This window comes from Betta splendens, chromosome 15 (assembly GCF_900634795.4).
Source record: "Betta splendens chromosome 15, fBetSpl5.4, whole genome shotgun sequence".
Classification (NCBI taxonomy): domain Eukaryota; kingdom Metazoa; phylum Chordata; class Actinopteri; order Anabantiformes; family Osphronemidae; genus Betta; species Betta splendens.
The window spans coordinates 2,832,150-2,853,733 of record NC_040895.2 but is presented as its reverse complement, the minus strand read 5'-3'; the positions used below and the strand labels follow the sequence as shown (position 1 = coordinate 2,853,733).

Below are 21,584 nucleotides of genomic sequence, written 5' to 3'. Positions count from 1 at the left end.
TGCCTAAAGAACCGGGACAACGGGTTGGTGGACTCAGGGCTGGCCGCAGGGGTCCCCTGCGGCGGGGGTGTGGTGGCTGCTGGGACCGGCGGCCCTGTGCCGGGGTGGGACCATTTTGAGGGTTGGCGTGTGCCTGTCTCCGGAGAGCCGGAGGCGGGCCTCCCTGCCGGTGTGCGGGGGCGGACCTGGGGGTGGAGACCTGGGTAACCTGCGTCCGGGGGACTCCCTCTGGGGGTGCCTGCCTGTGCCCGGAGGGGTGTCTCTCCCCTGGGGCGCTGCCCCTGCTCGGGTGGGGCGCTGCCTGCCCTAGCGGTCCGACGCCCTCTGGTAACTGCTCGGGCCTGTTGCAGGGGGGGTTGGCGGACTACTCAGGCTAGAACCTTCATTGGGCCCTGGGCGGAAGCTGGCCCTCAATGCACAACCGCAGAGTATGTGTGTAGGTTTGAGTGTAGCACTACACGGGGCGAGCATGGGCATACTTGAGCGAGAGAATGGGTAAGTGTGAAAGAAGGGTGAGGATGGCTCTGGCTGTGCTGCGTGTGGCGCCTGGGCAGTAGTACTGCGGTCCCTGGGTCTCGGCTGTCCCTTCGTGGCTGGGGGTTGTGGGGGGTGGTGGGATAGGTAGCAGAGCCAGTCGGGAACCTGGCTCTGCGGACCCTGGAGCTCTGCTTCCCAACTACATTTCTCCGCATTCATCCACTTAGGTCTGCAAGGGGCGTCCTGCTGATGGAGGGACCAGGGCTACTGGGAAGTGGTTCCGTCCCTTCCAAGTGGGATGCTCTGCAGTTTTAATTGCATTAGTCATACACACTTGTCCAGGAATCTGGGGGCTCCTTCCGGGGGGGCCAGTAGACTTCCCATTGATGGCTCTGTCTGCTGGACCCCCCGGAGAATTGGGTATCTCCCAAAGTTCCTCATACTTAGCTACATACACATACATTTAGGGCCGGGGGTGGGCTCTTTCACTGGGGCCTGGGGCTGAGGCCAGTTGTGGCCTCGGCCACTGGCCCTGATGGAGAGATCACCACCCAGTTTTAACTACAAAAAGACATTTAGGGCGCGGGGGGGCACTGTCCGGGGGACACACCGTCAGCCAGCGGTTGTGCTCCTGGAGGTGTCACCCACCTTCAGTGCACTTTAGTTCCACACACTCACGTCCAAGCTGGGTTGCAGGGTTCTGGGGTGCCTTTTTCTGCTGCCCTCTGCCTCCTCCGGGTTGGGGGGGTTGGTCGGGGCTCGGGATGAGCTGCGGTCCCTGCCTGGGGCCACATGGACGGCAGGCCGGAGACCTACCCTCCCCACGAATGTGATCAAGCGAATGGTGTGGGTGGGAGAATGTATCTGAGAGTGCATTGGTTCACGTATGATTGACTAATTTGTTGTGAGGAAGTCTATGGTGTGTGTGTGTGTTGATGTGATGATGTGTGTTGCACATGTGGGTGGGTGTATGCATCTGTGTTTGTGTGAGTTGGTATGCGTGTGGTGCGGTTGAAGTGTGGGGGGTCCGGTTTTTCGCCCGGGGTACGATGATCGTCTGCCTGGGTGGTCTCTTTTCTGCTGACCCCACCAATTGCTGGCCTTGTGCTGCAGGCCGCTGTAGCGCCAGGGGATGAGGTCGGGCCGATGGGGTAGGCCCCGCTCCGCCCGTGTGGGGGTGGTGGACTGGGGGCGGGCCCCACTCTGGGCGCGGGGGCATCTTCTGGCGGGCTCCCTACGGACCGTGGGTCCTCGGGCTCTACTCTTTCAGGCCGACCCTCCCGCCGGGGGGAGTGTTTGCCCCTGGTTCTCATGGGGCGGACAGCGTTGACCCCCGGTGGCCCACTCTGGCCTCGGGTGCTGTCTCTGTGGCTGCTGCAGCTCTGCCTGGGGGGCTCTGTGTGGGCGGCTTGGGTCGCAACACCTGCCCTCCTGGAACTGAAGGTGTGTGTGCTCCCTGGCTGCTAGGATTCCTTCCTCTGCTTGCTGGATGGGCGTAGTGGCGGAGCCCCTCCCATCACCCTGGCTTCCACAAGTGGCATTGTTCATGCACCAACGTCTGCCTCACCCTTTGGGTGAATAATGTTAAGCTACAGCCTTACTAACCTTGTAGTGGGACACTTTCCAAATCCAACTGTAAGTATTATTGATACTTATCACTACCAACATGAATAATGTGTGAATATGGAATTTGTGGTGTTGTATGTCATGACTTTTATTAAGTAGTATGGGATATGTATAATAATGCACATATGTATGTATATTGTATGTATATGTTTGTATTAGTATGTGCACATACCTTAGCACTATTATTGGTATTAGTATTAATCTCCAAGGTAAACCACAGCACAAAAATTGTTTAGTTATGAATGTGTTAGCCTAAAGTACATCCATGCTTCTTATTTATTTTATTTATTTTATTTTTTTTTTTGCTCCGATTGTTTACTTAACAGATTTGCTTGGTTTCAGCAGCTGGTTGCACCCCTTACCCCCCCTCCCCCCCACCCTCCCGCATACACACCCTAAAGCAGATCCCTAACCTGTCCACCAACACAGCAACATCACACACATTTTGGATTAGCTAAATAAACCATTAAATAAACCATAAATCAGGAAGAGTATATATATTCTATATATACTCTTCTTGTTAAAGCAAAGCTGTCCATCACAATATGGCATTCAGCGTAATATATGCTGCTTGCTTAACTGCTGGACAGAACAAAAAAAAAAAAAAAAAAAAAAAAAAAAAAAACTTTACTGACCAACACTAAACAAATCCTGAATCTAGGTCTATATTTAACAGATGTGAGAGATTTTATCTCTTCTCGCTTGTGATACTGACTTCAAAGCCAGAACTATTAATACTCTTTCGACTTTTCCCATTAAAGGTTGCCACAGGGAATCGTACTTTTCCATCTCATTCTATCCTGGGCATTTTCTACACTCACACCAGCCAACCTCATGTCCTCTGTTAGCACATTCATGTATCTCCTACTTGGACGTCCTCTTGTCTGGCAGCTCCATCTTCCTTCCAACATCCTTCTACCAATATATTCACTATCTCTCTGCTGCACATGTCCAAACCATCTCAGTCTGACTTTGTTGCTAACACAGGCAACGTGAGCCATCCTTCTCATGAGCTCGTTCCTGATTCTGTCACTAAAGAGAACCTCTTTATCTTTGCTGCCTCCATGTCTACCTCTTGTCTCTTTCTCACTTCTACCGTCAGCAGCAGAGCTGGTCTCACCACTGTCTTGTCCACCTTTCCTTTGAGTCTGGCTAACACTCTTCTGCCACACAACACTCCTGACACTTTCCTCCACGTGCTCCCACCTGTCTGCACTCGCCTTTTCACCTCCTTTCCACGCTCGCCACAAGTACTTAGACTCTGGCACCTTCTTCACCTCAGCCCACTGTAACCTCACTGTTCTACCTCGCTCCCTCTAGTTTAGACACATGTATTCTGTCTTACTCCAGCTGACTTACATGCCTCTTCCCCCAGAGCAAACCTCCACCTCTCTAGCTGTTCCTCCACTTGCTCTCTGCTTTCACTGCAAACATCATTGTCCAGGGAGATTCCTGTCTGACCTGATCACCTGTCAGCCTGTCCATCAGCATAGGAAACAAGAAGGGACTCAGTTGATCCTTGGTGTAGTCCCACCTCCACCTTAAACTCCTGCCTGACCTATATCTCACCACCGTCATACTCTTCTCATACATGTCCTGGACTACTCTGACGTTCTCTCTGCCTGAATTCCTCGCAAGTTTCTTCATTCTTTAACTTCCACCATTTGGTCTTCTTTTCTGTCTTTCCTCTCTTCTTATTCCTGACCACCAGAGTCATCTTAGACACCACCATGCGGTGCTGTCTGGCTACACTGTCTCCCACCACCACTTTGCAGTCACTAACTTTTCTCAAATGACCTCGTCTACATAGGATATGGTCCACCTGCATGCTCCTACCGCCACTCTTGTGCTTCACTCTCTGCTTCACTCTCCTCTGTGCTCCTCTCACTCCTCTGCTTCCTCTTCTGAGTGTTAACTACAGCCATTTCTATCCTCTTACCAAAGTCCCCCAAATCTGTCCTTCTACATTCCTTTTCTTGACACCAAACCTGCCCATCACCTCTCCATCATCTCTGTTCCCCTCACCAACATGCCCATTAAAGTCTGCTCCAACCACCACCCTCTCTCCTCTGGGGATACTCTCTTTGACCTCATCAAACTCACTCTCCCTTCAATAGAATTGAATTGAATTGAATTTGGTGTAGAAACGGCATTTCAACTTCAAAAGCGTCTATAATCTTTAACTTATAAACTTATAAACTTTATCTGTCATTCAGTGTCCTTGTATCTTCTATACTTTTCAATTTCAGCGTTAAAATATCGTGTATTTTTTGTTACATTTTCAGCTTTTCCATTAGTGTGTATTGTGTGAGCTAGAATGCGTGATGTCACAGCTAGAGTGCGAGGGTGCGCTTCTTAAAGACAGAACTTCTGTCTTTAACTCATCACTACAGCCACAATTTTTACCCTATCTAAACTCCTAATGCTCAGTCTACACAGCAGATCCATGCTAATTACTGATTAGTCAAGTACACTAAAGTGTGTGCTTAATTACTACACAATCTAATAATTTCTTTCAAAAGAAAAGCACCAGGCCAAATAATTGGCCTTAATAGCAATATTTTTGCTTTTGCCTGGGTAAGTATGACTTTTTAAAGATTAACAGTTTAGCAATTACCCACACATGCTTTCCACAGTCCTTTCAAAATAAAAGCATCAATGCAATTTATTAGCTTTAACTGCACTATTTTTGGCTTGAATGGTTAATTATGACTATTTAAAAACTAATTGACAGTCACGTTATTACACCCACACATTTCATCTAAATCCTTTCAAAATAAAAGCACCAATGCAATTTATTTGCTTTAAGTTACTGGTTCTGACTGAATATTTACTAACCGTTAATGAGACCATTTTACAGTTCAGCAAATAAACACAAACACACTTACTATGGTGTATTTATTCGGAAAGGGCTTAATCTAAATCTATTGCTGTAATAGGGCTATTTTTGGTTTTGAATGATAAGTTATGACTATTTAACGACTATTTTATAGTTTAGTAATCACTCTCACATGGCCTCTAAATCTTTTCAAAATAGAAGCACCAATGTAATTTATTACCTTAAGTGGCAAGATTTTTGGTTTTGACTGGGTAAATATGAGTACTGTCCTCAATGTCTGCTATTGTTCCTTCTGGCAGTGAGACCCCTTCTGTGTGGATAACCTTGCCTCTCTTTGTCACCATCCTTCCACATTTCTCAAGCCCGAATGACATCCCAATGTCTGAGCTGTGGATCCAGGTGGTGTTGATCAGCGAGTCGATGTCTCGCTCACTCTTGGCATACAGCTTGATGTCATCCATGTAGAAGAGGTGACTTATAGTGGCCCCGTTCCGGAGTCGGTATCCATAGCCAGTCTTGTTTATTATTTGGCTGAGGGGGTTCAGACTGATGCAGAACAGCAGTGGGGACTATGCATCTCCTTGGTATATGCCTCATTTAATGGATACTTGGGCAAGTTGCTTCCCGTTGGCTTCAAGGGTGGTTCTCCACAACCTCATCGAGTTTGCAATGAAGGCCCTTAGAGTTCTATTGATGTTGTACAGCTCCAAGCATTCAGTGATCCATGTGTGTGGCATTTAGTCATAGGCTTTCTTGTAGTCGAACCAGGCTGTGCACAGGTTGGTGTGTCGCATTCTGCAGTCTTGGGCGACTGTTCTGTCTACCAGGAGTTAGTGTTTGGCTCCTCTGTACCAATGCCCTTCTGTGCTTTGCTCATGTATTGACCCATGTGCCCACTTATCTTAGCTGCGATGATGCCTGACATGAGCTTCCATGTTATGGAGAGACAGGTTATTGGCCGGTAGTTGGATGGGACTGTACCCTTTGAGGGATCCTTCATTATCAGGATCGTTTGCCCTTCGGTTAGCCATTCAGGGTGAGTCCCATCCCTTAGCAGCTGGTTCATTTGTGCTGCCAGGCGCTCATGGATTGCAGTGAGCTTCTTTAGCCAGTAGGCGTGGATCATGTCAGGGCCAGGTGCTGTCCAGTTTTTCATACCTGAGACTTTTTGTTGGATGTCTGCCACTGTGATAGTCACTGGATTCTGTTCAGGGGGGTTGCTGTGGTCTTCCCTCAGATCCACCAGCCACTGTGCATCACTGTTGTGTGATGCCTCCCTTTCCCATATACCCTTCCAGTACCGTTCAGTTTCCAGCCTTGGTGGGTCTACTCTGCTGTTATTACCCTGCCATTGAGAGTACACTTTCGCAGGTTGTGTTGCGAACAGCCGGTTTATTCGTTTGGCTTCGTTGTCTCTGGTGTATTATTGGCTGGCCAAGGCTTGTAGCCTTTGCTTGGCAGTTTCAAGTGCTTTAGGTATGGGCATCTGGCTGTACCTCTTGGGCATCGGTCTTTTCATTGCACCTCTCTGGGCCTCTGTCATTTGGCTCACTTCCCTCCGAGCTGCCTTGATTTTTGCCTCCAACCTTGGCTTCCATGGTGGGTATTGTTTCTCATGGCTCCCATGGTTGCTCTAATAGCCAAGCTCCTCTAGGATCACTGATGCTGAAGCGTATATCAGCTCATTGGTTTCTGTGATTGTTGTGGTAGGGATCTCTCTCAATGCTCAATTCAATTCAATTCAATTTTATTTATATAGCGCCAAATCACAACAAAGTTATTTCAAGGCACTTTACAAAGTAAGGTTTAAAACCTCACACAACTAAACCCAACAAATCCCACATACAGCAAGCATTTAATTTGACAGCAACAGTGGAGAGGAAAAACTCCCTCTCTAACGAGGAAGAAACCTCCAGCAGAACCAGACTGGATGTGGGCGGCCATCTGCCTCGACCGGTTGGGGTGAGAGGATAGAGAGATAGAAAAGCACAGCAACAGCAACAAGCAACAACAAGCAACAACAGAGCACAGGCAGGATGGTAGGACCAGGGACTGGATGCAGGCAGGATGGTTGGATCCGCAGCTGCCCATCACAGACACCAAACTTTGAGTCCAATGATACCTGTGGGTGAGGACAGAGAGGGAGAAAGAGTGGGGGTGGGGGGGGAGAGAGAGGAGAGAAGCACAACTACTGGACAGAAAGAGACAAGGTTAGTTAAACATTGGACAATGATGGGAGGTTATGGGACAGAGGAGGTAGAAGGAAACAGAGGAGCTCAGTGTATAAATTAAGTCCCCCAGCAGTCTATGTCTATTGCAGCTTAACTAAGAGATGGTTCTTGTGACTAACAATAATTGCCAGTGACCTGAACCATCTCTAACTATAAGCTTTATCAAAAAGGAAGGTTTTAAGCCTAATCTTAAAGGTGGAGAGTGTGTCAGCTTCTCGAACCTGAAGAGGGAGCTGGTTCCAGAGGAGAGGAGCTTGGTAGCTAAAAGCTCTGCCCCCTGTTCTACATTTAAACACTCTAGGAACCGCAAGTAGCCCAGCGCTCTGAGAACGAAGTGTTCTGCTGGGAGCATAAGGAACTATAAGGTCTTTAAGATAAGAAGGAGCTTTATCATTGAGTACTTTGTATGTGAGTAGGAGAATTTTAAATTCTATCCTACATTTTACAGGCAGCCAGTGCAGAGAAGCTAATGTAGGAGAAATGTGATCTCTCTTTCTAAGTCCTGTCAGAACTCTGGCTGCAGCATTTTGAATGAGCTGTAGGCTTTTTAAGGAGCTGTTAGGACATCCTATGAGTAAGGAGTTACAGTAGTCCAGCCTAGAGGTAACAAATGCATGGATCAGTTTCTCTGCATCGCTCTGAGAGAGGATGCTTCTGATTTTAACTATATTTCTAAGGTGGAAGTAGGCGGTTCTGGAGATTTGTTTAATGTATGATGTAAAAGAGAGATCCTGGTCAAACATGACACCGAGGTTCCTCACAGTAGAATCTGAAGCTAATGTTATGCCATCCAGGGTGGCTATCTGACTCAATAGTGTCTCTCTCAGATTTTTAGGCCCAACAATAAGAATCTCGGTTTTATCTGAGTTTAGTTGAAGGAAGTTTTGGGACATCCAGGATTTGATGTCTTTTAAACAACCCTGAATTTTGACTAGTTGATCTGTTTCATTTGGTTCCAAGGACATGTATAGCTGAGTATCATCTGCGTAAAAATGAAAATTAATAGAATGCTTTCTAATAATCTCACCTAGAGGAGACATGTATAAGCTAAACAGAATTGGACCCAGCACAGAACCCTGTGGAACTCCATAGCTAATCCTTGTGCGTGTGGAGAATTTATCATTAACATGAACAAACTGGAATCTGTTCAACAAATAGGATTTAAACCATCCCAATGCTGTTCCATTAATCCCGATTCTATGTTCTAGTGTCTGTAATAGAATGTGATGATCAATTGTATCAAATGCAGCACTAAGATCTAACAGGACAAGGACAGAAACTAGACCATTATCCGAAGCTAATAGAAGATCATTAGTGACTCTAACCAGAGCTGTTTCTGTGCTATGATGTTTTCTAAATCCTGACTGAAAATCTTCATACAGGTTATTCCCACTAAGGTGGTCAGATAATTGTTTAGCCACGATTTTTTTCCAGAATCTTGGAAATAAAGGGTAAATTTGAAATGGGCCTATAGTTGGCTAGTTGTCCAGGGTCAAGGGTTGGTTTTTTCAATAGAGGTTTGACCACAGCCACCTTAAAAGCCTGTGGTACATAGCCTAGTTGTAAAGATTGGTTGATTTGATTTAATATGGATGAGCTGATTAAAAGTAGAACTTCTTTGAGTAATCTGGTTGGGATTGGATCTAAAAGACAAGTGGACAAATTGGAAGAGTTAATTATTGGGCATCGGTCTTGAGGTTAACTCCATATGAGTTATGGGGGAGAAGCTGTCTAGGTAAGACAGAGGATTTAATAAATTTAAAGTTGATGGATCTAGACAGTGCTTTCTGTCATTTGGAAGAAGTCGCTGCTGAATGTTTTTTCTAATGATGATAATTTTATTAGTAAAGTAGTTCATAAAGTCATTGCTGCTGAGATTTAAGGGCATAGTAGACTCAATACAGCTATGACTCTTTGTCAGCCTGGCTACAGTGCTGAAATGAAACCTGGGGTTGTTTTTGTTTTCCTCAATTAGGGAGGAATAATATGTTTTTCTAGCAGCACAAAGTGCTTTTTTATATTTCATTAGACTGTCCTTCCATGCAATGCAGTTTACATTTATTTTGTTGGAACGCCACTGTCTTTCTAGTTGTCTAGTCCTTTGCTTTAGACTGCGGATGTCTGAGTTATACCACGGAGCTAACCTCCTCTGATTCACTGTCTTCTTCTTCAGAGGAGCCACTGTGTCTAACATTGTACGTAGAGAAGCTGCAGCATCATCTACAAGACAGTCAACCTGTTCATAAGGATTAAGGTGACTGTTCTCTGTATCTGCAAGACATTGAGGCAAAAGATGATGGAATCATCTGCTTGAATCTGGCAACAGCATTGTCAGATAAACATCTGCTATAGTAACATTTCTTTCCAGCTGTTATAGGGTCAGTTGTGCTAAATTCAAAAGTTAATAAGAAATGGTCAGATAACAGAGGGTTTTGGGGAAGAACTATTAAATTATCAATTTCAATCCCATATGTCAGGACAAGATCTAGGGTGTGGTTAAAACGATGAGTGGGTTCATTTACCTGCTGTGTAAAACCAATAGTGTCTATTAAGGAGTTAAAAGCAGTGCTGAGACAGTTGCTGTCAACATCTACATGAATGTTAAAGTCTCCCACTACAATGACTTTATCTGTGCTAAGAACTAAGTCAGATAAGAATTCAGAGAATTCAGTTAAGAACTCTGAATATGGAGCAGGAGGACGGCAAACAATACAAAACACAACTGGTTTCTGAGTTTTAGAGTCTGGGTGAGAAAGGCTCAGTGAGGCTCTCAAATGAGTTATAACTATGTTTAGGTTTAGGAGTAATTAATAAATCTGATTTATAAACTGCTGCTACTCCTCCACCTCTACCTGTACTTCTTGGAACATGATAGTTGATGTGACTCATTGGAGTCGACTCATTTAAAGTAACATATTCATCCTGCTGCAGCCAGGTTTCAGTCAGACAGAACAGATCTATGTGATGGTCACTTATCAAGTCATTTATTAAAAAGGATTTAGATGAGAGAGATCTGATATTTAATAAACCACACTTTATTAGCTTACTATTACTTTGTTCCGTAAGAGGAACTGTTTTGATGTTTATTAAATTCTGGTAAGTCACTCCTCTTTGATTTGTTTGTGACTTGTATAGTTTAGGTGGTCGAGAAGCAGACACAGTCTCTATGCGATAACTAAGACTAAGAGTGGGTCGCGGCTGTAGAGAACATGCAGAGAGGCGTGTAAGACTGCGACTCTGCGTCCTGGGCTCCACTCTGAGTTGTCAAGCTCAGAGCTGCAATGCTGCATTCACATCTTCCATTAGACTTTCTGACGGTACTTCACTTAGCCGTTGTAGTTGGCTTCGGGGTTGCCTGTTCAATCTTTATCTTTCAGGTCAGTCGCTGCCTCGCTCAGCGTATCTGTGCTCATTGGGGCTTCGTACCCAATTTCCGGTTGGGGAGATGGTGAAACCTCCCCTCTGACCTGGCGTCCTGGCTCCCCCTTGCCGTAGCATTTGTGTTGTACCTCGTCAATCTCAAGTTGTGATAGCAGTTGCCGTTTGTGGATGTTGGAACACTGAGCTACTAGTTGCTTCGTCGTCAGCCTTGAATATGGGTTTCTCCGTTTTCATTCACCGCACATTCTTTGCATGTAACTCCTCTGACTAGGGTTACTTGAGTAGTAGCATTCCAACAGAGCCTTGTTCTCGCATCTTAGCCATTTCTTTCTTGTTCCAGTAGCCCACTTCTTGCCAAGGTGCTCTGGTTCCCCAACACCTGATGCATACCTTGTTAGACCGGGCGACGTCTGAGCCGGTATCATGTGGTTCATTGTCTCTGATCTTTATGTGGTAGGCGGTAGCTTGCAGGGTCTTGCTCAAGACGTATATATATATATATATGTGTATATGTATGTATGTATGTATGTATATATATATGTGTATATATATATATATATATATATATATGTGTGTGTATATATATATATGTGTGTGTATATATATATATATATATAGATAGATAGATAGATAGATAGATAGAGATATATACGTGTGTATATATATCTTGGACTTTAAATTTTTTTTGATAATTTAGTATTTGTTTCTGCTGTAGGAAAACCACACCCACATCCATATATACTCAAAGTATTTGTTTGCTGATCTTCATGAAGATAAAGTTTTTCCCAATCTGGATCTGTCTCTGCCTTTATCTCGACTCATCTATACAGAGATTGTTGTTCTGACCGGACACCCTGAGATGATAGCCCTTACACACCAGATATAGTCATCTGTACGGTTGTACTTCATAAAATGTTTTGTAATGTCGCAAAATGAAGTCCTAAGTACTAGTGAGAAAAAGGATAGTTACTATCAAACAACAGAATTGCAAATTATTCCCAAACAAAAACAAGAAAGTATTATACTATCATAGTATGAATTGTGCATATGCAATTTTTTTCTCATGAGAATACCTTGCTAATATCATTGCTACAGTATGTGACAGTGAGTCAACCAGCTCCTTTCAGTCAAAACCATTACAATCAACACTGTATTATTGTACACTTAAACTAGTGTTGGCTGGTTTGACGATGGAAGTTGATCAGTGAGACAGGTGTATGTCGGCATTACTAGAACGACCTGACCTTTCCTATGCCATATGCACTTTCACCTGAAAAGAGGACACATTTTCAGAAAGGCTTTTCTTTTGCATGAAAATTTACAGACACCTTATTGAGAGATACAGGTCCAATATCTTTTAGCCTGAAAAAGCACAATACCTAAATAGAAAATCTGGTTGCGACTATCTGCCCTCCATGTTGTTCGCACACGTCCCGTAAGTGACGTGTGCAAACTATAAAAAATCACAGATTTGGAGCATGGCTAATAACACAACAGCATAAACCATTCACACTGGAGACACTGGTTTGCTTGATGCGTAATCCTTTTTTGGCTTAAAAGGAACACTTAACTCAGTGACTATACTTGTGGTTACGATGCTTGGCAATTCTTGATGTCGTTGTGTTTGTTCCCACATGTAGGTTTTTCAGCAGTTCAAGTTCAGCAGACAGATCTAGTGATTTGTCCACTAAGAAGCGTGCAGTTGTGACCCCCACTCAAGACAAATCCTGCCATGGCATTAAGACTGGTGACTGCGATGGTCCCGAGGTTCCATCCATAGGAACCCCCAGTCCTCCATCACCCATTACTAAACTTGCTACGTCGGCCAGTCAGGGCCTCAGAGAGTTCAGTTGGTCCGGCAACTGCTCCTACACTGAACCAACAAAAGACTGTACGGCCACCTCACGTCTGTCCATCCTGCCACATTATAAAGGCGAGACATTTTCCTCATCTCCAAAGACCAACAAACTCTCTGGAGACATATCATCATTCCATCATCTATCTTCTGGACCAAACTTGTTGGACAATCTCCTACACTCTCCACCATCCAAAAACATCACCATTAACAATGAGGACATCCCCAACTACACTCCTCCAGCGTTCCAAGCGAATGTAGCTTTGGTATGCTCATACAAATTGCCATTGTCTTTATAAATACCTAAACATTCAAAGGTTGAGTCAGCTTTCACATACGCATTTCATGCAGAAAGCCATTTTGATACCATAACTGTGTGTTCTCATTTGTGCTTCCTCAGGAAATGAATTCTAGTAAGGATTCAGAGCAAGTGAAGGACACAAGGACCACAATCACACAATCAAAACAAGCAAAGAAATCTGAGATGCTGACTTCAAAGGTGTGTTTGTGCCCACGTCGTCACAATGCATAACACGCATGTGTGTTTAGGTTCAATTGTGGTTTGAGTACACAACTACTTCATATAGATAAATGTAAAAACAGTATACATTTAAATATGTGGCCTAGGAATTTGATGATTGATAAGGATAACTAAAGTAACAACAATATGACCCAAGAAAAGAATATACAGAGTGATATAGTGACAAAGATTTAAAGCAAATATTATGGATAAAATAATAATCGCAATACAGTGAATGCTTCCAGCATCTAATCTTAATATTATTTTTGTTATTTTTATTGTTATTATTGTTCTGTTTCTTCCGTACGTTTTTTGCAAGTTAACTAGTCCAGCATACTTTCAGTTACAGAAACCGTTCAAATATTAAATTATTCACCTTTTTAAGAAAAAGTGTGTTTCCATTAACCATTCTATTATTTTTCATATCGTTCATACCCCCCCCCCCCCATTGAGAAATTGAAAATCATTTTTTAAATATTTTTCAGTTTTGTCTCCTTTAAGCTACTGACACTGTTCAAACTTCAAACTAATCTTCAAACATTCAGCTATCAATCTTCCAGATATATTTTAAATATCTTTAATAGTTTCTGATTTATAGCAGTTTAAGTATAGGGTGGTTTTTGGTTAATTTTCAACTTTTCCATTAGTGTGTATTGCGTGAGCTAGAGTGCATGATGTCACAGCTAGAGTGCGAGGGCTTGTTTTTTTTTTTTTTTAAGCTAGAACTTTTCTTTTTAACTCGTCACTACAGCCACAGTTTTCACTCTACGAATATAATTTTTTCACTCGTTCGTAGTCATACTCGTCGTCTTTCTAATGTTGTGTCTGCTTAAGCCCTCAGACATATACTTTAGCTGCTTCAAAGTTCAGAGTTCCAGAATTCTTCCCATTCACACTAATACATTTGGCTGTGATACTTTTTTTTTTTTTTTTTTTTTTAGAGAAACGCAGAGGTACACGAGGCTGTGGCCACAATTTGTAGTCTTCAAACATAAAACTCACACTAGTTGCTCATTAAAGCCTTGGCATTCAAAAAGTTGAGTTAATTTTGTGATAGATAGACTTTTGCTGTAAGAAGCCTATTTAGCAGGGGTGTAACTCTGCTTTCACAGAACAGAATAAACCTGATTTTCCTGCCTTTCATCTATTTGACTGACTGCTCACACTCCTGATGCTCATTGTAGCAGCTCTATGCATATAACTTATTGGTTCATTACACTGTTTTATTGTTTAGTAATTAATCAGACACTTCCTCTGAATCCTTTTTAAAATAAAAGCACCAATCCAAATTTAGCATTAATAGCACTATTTCTGCTTTTGAATGGGTAATTGTGGGTAATTGTGAGTAGTTAATTAGACTATTTTACAGTTTAGCTAATAAGCACACACCCATCCTTCTGAAAATCCTTTCAAATAAAAGCACCTCCAAAGCATGCCTCTGAATGGGTAATTACTGCTAATTAATAAAATTATTACTTAATGAGACTGCTTTATAGTTTAGTAATATTACCTGCATGTTTTGTCCATATCCTTTCAAAATAAGGCCACCAATCTAAAGCTAAATATAACAATATTTCTTCTTTCAACTGGCGTATTGAGTAGTTAATGAGTCTATTATACAATTTTTTCAATTACCCACACAGTCTTCTTCCATATACTTTCAAAATAAAAGCACCAATGGTTTATTATGACTAGCTAGGAGCTGCACACGTTTCCTCCAAAGCGCCAACATTTTCCTCTGCAGCTACTTTCAGGTGTATTAACTGTTTCCATAATTTTAAGCTATTCTTTTATCTCTAACTTATACCTAAATGCAACAAAACAGCTAAATCTAATAAATAAATAGTTTTATTATGCATTCCTGTATTTTTCAATCTTTCAATTTCAGCAAATCTTTTTCAACTTTCCTCAATTTGAAATTCAACTGCTTCTGCTTCTTCTGCAAACATTCAGCCCTGTTTAAACAACTCATTCTCTTCAAATACATTCTAATTTCAGCTACTTTCAGCAACTCTCCAGGAATACATTCAGCATGGCAGCATTTACTGTGCATTTTCCTGTAGCAATGCTTTATCTAGTTGTGTTTACTGTTTGCATATATTGCCTTTCTGTGTAACCAGCTTTAGAATTTGCTTTTGATTTGTGGCAATCACACACATTGTGTCATTGTCATCCTTCCCAAATTAGCTTGGTTTCTGTCTGTATGTAGGATCCCACAGATAAAATAAATATTCTGCTAGTAAGCTAGCAAGAGCGTGTGTATCTCAACTTCTATGTTTCATTCTTGTCTTTCTGTATATGTTTTTCTTCCCACTGTAGATTTCAGGTTTGTCAAAGCTGCAGCCAAGCAGTAAGAGTCACATAGGAAAGGGGCAGACATTTGGCCCAGCCAGAGCAAGTGGATTAAGAAAGCGATGTGCTGGTTCTCAGAGGGAAGCCTTTTCCCCCAATAATGAGAATAAGCCTGGTGTCCAGACAACCATTAGCAGCCTCTGGAAGAACTTCAGCTTCAGAAGGTAAATATCATACTTCTGCACCCATCCATAAATTATTGCATTTTCTCACATCTCTTTTTTTGTACTTTGTTCCATTCTGGCTTTTAGAATGTGATCAGAATATGTTGTAGTGAATGTTACTCTGACTAAAACATAGACCACTCTTTTGAGTAATTCAAATGAGCTCAGTCTCTCTCTCGTTCTCAGCTTTTGTACAGTTCATTTTAGTTTTTTTTTTTTTCTTCATATTTTTTTGTATAATGGTCGTCAGAGGCGTCAACTTGCCCCCTTTCATCTTTTCCGTCTTTTGTAGAAACGCACGATGACAGTTTGTAAGCAGTTTTTTGCAACAGGACAGTTCTCCTACGTAATTTCTTTGAGAAATAAGATTTAGTTCCTAGTTTCTGCAACTAGTTAACATCTAAAATTTCGGAATCCTCCTACACGTGGAGGACCCATGTAGATGTGGTGGTTTTATTCTGTGTCTCACTTATACACAGTGAGACAGGGTTCCCTCTCTTCCTCTCTCAATCCCTTGACTTTTAAATTCCTTCTCAGCCAGGAAAAGGTTATGTTGTTGAATTTTTAATGTCGCAAATTCTTAAAATAAAAAGTGATCTTTCAGGCAGTAATCTATTTTTGAAAGACATTTCACTTCATGCCACCATTAACTTGTGAGCAACATTTGGACTTTTTGATTGTTACTGATTATTTAATTATCTTGGGTGGATCAGCTTGGACAACAAAAGTTATGTATGTAATATTCTGACACTAGTACATCACAGCTGCAAAAACTAAAGCTTTCCCAACACTACAACGACTCTAAAACCACAATGTCTTACAGAGATACCCAAAAGATGTGTTCCTGTAAACCAGGAGCACCCATGTCCCCAGTCAAAGACAACCTTTTGGACAAGTTGCCACAGAGGGACAGGGCTAAAGTCACCAGCCTTTGATGGGGCAGGCTTTGTGTCTGGGAAGCTTTTGAACATACCCCGTCAGTCATTTGTCATTTGTTTTTTAATATTTAATTTTTAATAAAGCTCTCTGATTCTAGGGTGTCATGTGTTGGTTCCAGATCTTCTAAATGCACACAAACCACAGCAAACAACTATGATTTATGTCAGAGTCAAAGAATGTGTCACATGAAAGGCTGACTGAATATGCACATACCTAAGAAGGTACTGACTGTGTGCTAATTACACAAGGAATGTGTTAAGACTGCTGCAAACAGTTGTACTCTTAAAGAATTACAAGATTTGTATATGTTTTTTTAAATAGAAGTACTTATTTTAATAAACACAATACCCTCCTTCAGCAATTGTTGGGTCCTTTGGTTCAAATAGGCCAGCTGGATATCCTTAGTCCTCACAATTAAACAACATGCCGACTAACTGATGACTCTAGATGACACAAACATAAAATCTGTGTAAAACCTAGTACGGATATTAATCTTAGCCAGTTCTGTGGGATTTTGCATAAATACATGTCCACAGCTACAGTGCTGTCTTAAAGATAGAATTTGATTTGTGTAAGGAATTTCACTTCATCCACCATTTCAACAATTTGTAGTGGGGGTGGAACTAACCAGATACCAGGCATGTTTTAGTCTGCTTCTAATCAGCCTGACACATTGCACAAGGGGCCATGACCTCACTGACAGGTAACATAATGAGGACATCATGTACGACACAACAGTCTTAATAGTTTCATCTTAAGAAGTAGTTATATTAATGAGAACAAAAATTATATTACCCTGCTGTGTTTAGGTGCAACTACAAGAGGAGAAAACTGCAGCTGCACATAAAAAACAGACCGTTTGTAGCTTACAGGTGAGCAGCAGGTTTAAAATTCAAGTCTGAACATGGACGTATGCTAATCAGAAATGTACCGTATCAAACATGTTATTACTCTTTAAAGGGAAGCCATGAGTCTGATTAGTATTGTGTACATTCATGACCTGGTGTCTTTGAGACTGTGTTTAATGTGGAATGTGTCAAACTTTTGTAAACATTAAGGACAGACTTCTTTACACAACACTGCCAGGAATGCAGTGTCACAGCATTCTCCTGTCAACGCATATACTGTCACTATCGTGCTAAGCAGAGTGGTGGAGGGCTATGATGAGATTTAACACCACCCACAAAGCATGCAGGAGCTGTAGAGGGCTCTTAAAGTCATGAGACAGAATTACTTATTCTATGTACTTATAAGTACTTAGCAAAAGTGCATCATAGGTGTGGATGTAATAAGTGATCATATACTTTGAGAAGTACGTGTAGGTGTTGTTTCTTTATCCTGTTTTCAAATTTCATGTGAAGGGATCCTCTAAACTGTCTGTGAGTTTCTGATTATACTGATCATACTGACCTCCTCATTTCTGGGTGGGACATGTGAGTGCATATAAAACATGGATTGCTAAAAAGAGCATGTGCTGTCACAGAACGTGAACAACACTGAATGTTAGAGCACAGCTGGCTTAAACATACCAGGTGTTAATGCAACATTGGTCAAATTAATCCACTCTGGAACCTTACTGTTTGGTTGGAGGGTGGTACAATGGCCAGCACTCACAATTAACTCATTCTTTATTAGATCACCCTTACCCTGCATTGTCCTGTAGTGGTGTCATTTATGTTAACCGCCAAAGCATCTTAGAACTCAGTGGGATTGTAAAGGGTTCTACATAACAGCCTTGATTCAGGTTTGCATTACTTTGGAATGAAGCAGAAGGCCTGAATCATCCCCCCGCATGTCCTCTGTGTGAGCCAGGACAAAGTTTCTATTTCCTTCGGGGGAATTCAGGGTTTGTAGTGGTTAGTTTCACTGTTCTGTGCTGTAGCATTTCCTCACTATGGGCCCACTTAACAGACAGCTAGACTGACATCTTCACACCCTCTACAGTGCATTCTGTTAATGGGCTTGACTCAAGCCAGTTAATTTACTTTAGTCAAGTCATAATTTGAAGCAAAAAAAAACAGCTGAAGAACTTGATGCCAAGCTTATCCCTGTTTGATTGTGCTTCGTAAGAAACCTATTTGCATGGGACCTTTAATGGGTTAATATATTTGAGCATTGTGTGGGTTCAGTTTCTGTCCAGGCAACTTTCACTCAAATGGAAAAGTTCACCTTTTCAAAACTGAAACTCTATAGGCACATCTCTGTTGACTAGTCCAGTCCTGCACTATGATGGTATTCTTTTTTTTTTAATAATATTTCACGCGTGTGGCACTTTAAAAGTAGTCATAGAGGGTCCACATCACAATTACACACTGTTTGCATGCTTCAGTGCCTGATATTAAGTAATGTATTTTCCTTGTTTAAGCCTGTCTTCTACTCCAAATAACATCTTCAGTCCTCAAGCCCATAGAAAGAGTGTGGAGGATGGTGGTTGTGTTCTGGTCATTGTTACCACTAATGAGTGAGTGGACTATACTTGCAGTGAGGCCACAGCATTCAGGTTTTATTGTGTTTAGTTCCTGTCCTAATTTGCACATTTTTATTTCTGCTTTATTTCCAGTCTTTGTCACCACAGCTGTTCCCTGTTTGTGATTAACTCAATATATAAGCACCAGTACTCACCTCACTCTTTGCCAGATTGTCTGTTCTTGTCAGCATTCTTCCATTGATCTTGTTTTGCCTAGACCATGCATTGACTGTGTTTGTGCCTTGACTGTGTTTTTGCCTAGTCCTCGTAAGGAACTGTTTACTGTGAATGACCCTTGCCTGTTCTGACTGACGCTTGCCTGATCCATCTATGTATTTTTGCCTGAGCCTCCTGTGTACCGACCTGTGCCTGTCTTGACCAACCTATGCAGCTCCATTAAAACAGCATCTAATCAGTCTGTCTCTGCACTGGTTTCTCCACCAAGCATGATCCCTGATAAAGTCAACATTAACATACAGTCAGGACCATAAATATTTGGACACTTTTTCTTACTTGTTTTTTTCTGTACATTACCACTGTGAATTTTACATAAAACAAGATCATTCAGAGCATTCAGAAGGAGAAAACACTACATCTGGTGATGTCCATTAGACTTTCAAGACTTCAGTCACTGCCAACAAAGCTTTAGATTTTCACGTTTTTCACATCTTTTTGTTCAACCCACAGAATTAAAGCTGAAAGTCTGCACTTCAACTGCATGTGAGTTGTTTTATTTAAAATTCACTGTGGTAATGTACAGAAACACAATTAGAAAAAATTTGCCTCTGTCCAAATATTTATGGTCCTGACTGTAGCACTTCGCATGTCAGCACAGAAGTGTGTTTATGAAAACAATAGTTTGCATAGCTACTGTTAAAGCAGTGTCTGTGAGGTGGTGACATGACCGTAATGTGTAAACTTTGAGGAAAGATGTGACAGAATCGGAAAAAAAAGCAGTAACCATGAATCAGCCTTATGCAGAAAGACATTTAACATTTGAAAAGGTTTATTCTGTTAACTGACTAGATTCATCAATCTGTCACATGACTAGAAGTTGACATACGACATCTGAGGGGCAGTCATACCTCACATTCTCCCTGCCTCAGGTTTTCTGTCTCTCTACACCTTGAAAGATGATCAAGAAAATTCCCATGTGAATGTGCAAGTTATTATGTCCATACATGTCTGTTAGCCAAAGGCTGCATTTTCTAGGATCAGAGAGCAAGAAAAAAACATGGCTCCATGACTGCGGAGCACATCAGGATTACTCTCAGGATTATTCTATGTAGGCATACAGGCAGTCCTTGTTAGTTCATGTTGCGTTTGCTGCCTCTGCTTCAGGTTGAAACTTGTGCGCTTTAATGAATACCTGTGAAACAGGGTTACTCACACCTCTACTCTACTGTTACAACATCACCAATGTTACATCAATCATTGGAACCAGTGTGTTAGTAGAATTCCCCTCATAGTTGGCCTCCTCCTGAGTACAAAACTACATTCTTCATTTACAATCAGTGGGCTGCAGCTTGTATGAGGGATTTTGATCAACTTGACTCAAATTTGTCTGGTCACTGGAACATGTTTGCACTGTGTTTATACGACAGGCGTGAGCGGAACCAAGTTAATGAGTTAGCTTGAGTTGAAATACACTGAAATAGTTTTAATAATAATAATAATTGAACTTTATTGATTCCACATTGGGGAAATTATTCTCTGCATTTTTACCCATCCCCTTAGGGGAGCAGTGGGCAGCCACAGTGCGGCGCCTGGGAGTGCCTGGAGTAGTGCAAAGTGCCTTACTCAAGGACACACTTGGTGCTCTTGAATCTGGGACCTTCTGCTTCCCAAGCCAATGCTCTACCAACTGAGCCACCAAGGACTAGTGGTTACAAATCAACCCCAGCTAATTATTACATCCTCACTTTATTTGCTAAAGAGCAAAGGACTCACAACTCAAGAACTTGTAAATTCCTTGTTTCTATTGCTCATCGTTTAGTTATTGTCTAAGACTGGCAACACCCTCTAAATCATTCCTGTACACAGTCCTCACATTGCATTAATTGGTTGGATGGGTTGGGTAGTGACTCATGCTGCACTCGCTTTGGTTATATACCACAATGTCATATCAGTGTTAGCAGAGGTACATCAAATGCTCGACACAGTGACTCACACCAAGCATCGCAGAAGGCATCAGGTCGTTTCTTGACCCACACCAGCTGCTTCATTTATTCTTGTTTATTTAAAACACAAACACTGGTTTATTTAAAAGACAATGACAGTTAAGCCTCTCATGCAGTATTAGAGTCACATGTTCTATTCTGGCTTGTTGTTGTTGCTGTGCTTTTCAGTCTCTCTCTCAACTCACCCTAGACGGTCGAGGCAGATGGCCGCCTCCATCCAGCCTGGTTCTGCTGGAGGTTTCTCCCTCATTAGAGAGGGAGTTTATTCTCTCCACTGTTGCTGTCAAATTGTAATTAATTACAATTCAAGGCTTGCTGTATGTGGGATTTGTTGGGCTTAGTTGTGTAAGGTCTTTACCTTGTAAAGTGCCTTGCATTATAAATAAAATTGAATGAAATTGAACATTGATTTGCTTGAAACTGGAGTAAGATTGGTCACGTTATTAGGATCACCTGTAGAGTCTAATTCAATCCAAAGGATTGAACTAACAGTCATAGTAGAGAGCATTATGTCAAATGTTACATAGTTGTAATGTTTTGACCCCCCCCATTT

General features: G+C 42.1%; 1 protein-coding gene across 2 annotated transcripts in view; it reads left to right on the top strand.

Moving 5' to 3' along the window:
- The window catches only part of exo1 (exonuclease 1), a 28,592-nt gene extending 11,851 nt beyond the window's left edge, over positions 1 to 16,741 (top strand). For both annotated transcript variants that reach the window (XM_029127301.3, XM_029127300.3), the window contains exons 12-15: positions 12,195 to 12,675; positions 12,810 to 12,908; positions 15,249 to 15,445; positions 16,269 to 16,741. In XM_029127301.3, coding sequence (XP_028983134.1) covers positions 12,195 to 12,675; positions 12,810 to 12,908; positions 15,249 to 15,445; positions 16,269 to 16,380 — 889 coding nt within the window. In that variant the 3' untranslated portion in view covers positions 16,381 to 16,741. The remainder of the gene's footprint in view (positions 1 to 12,194; positions 12,676 to 12,809; positions 12,909 to 15,248; positions 15,446 to 16,268) is intronic.
- Positions 16,742 to 21,584: the final 4,843 nt, after the last annotated feature.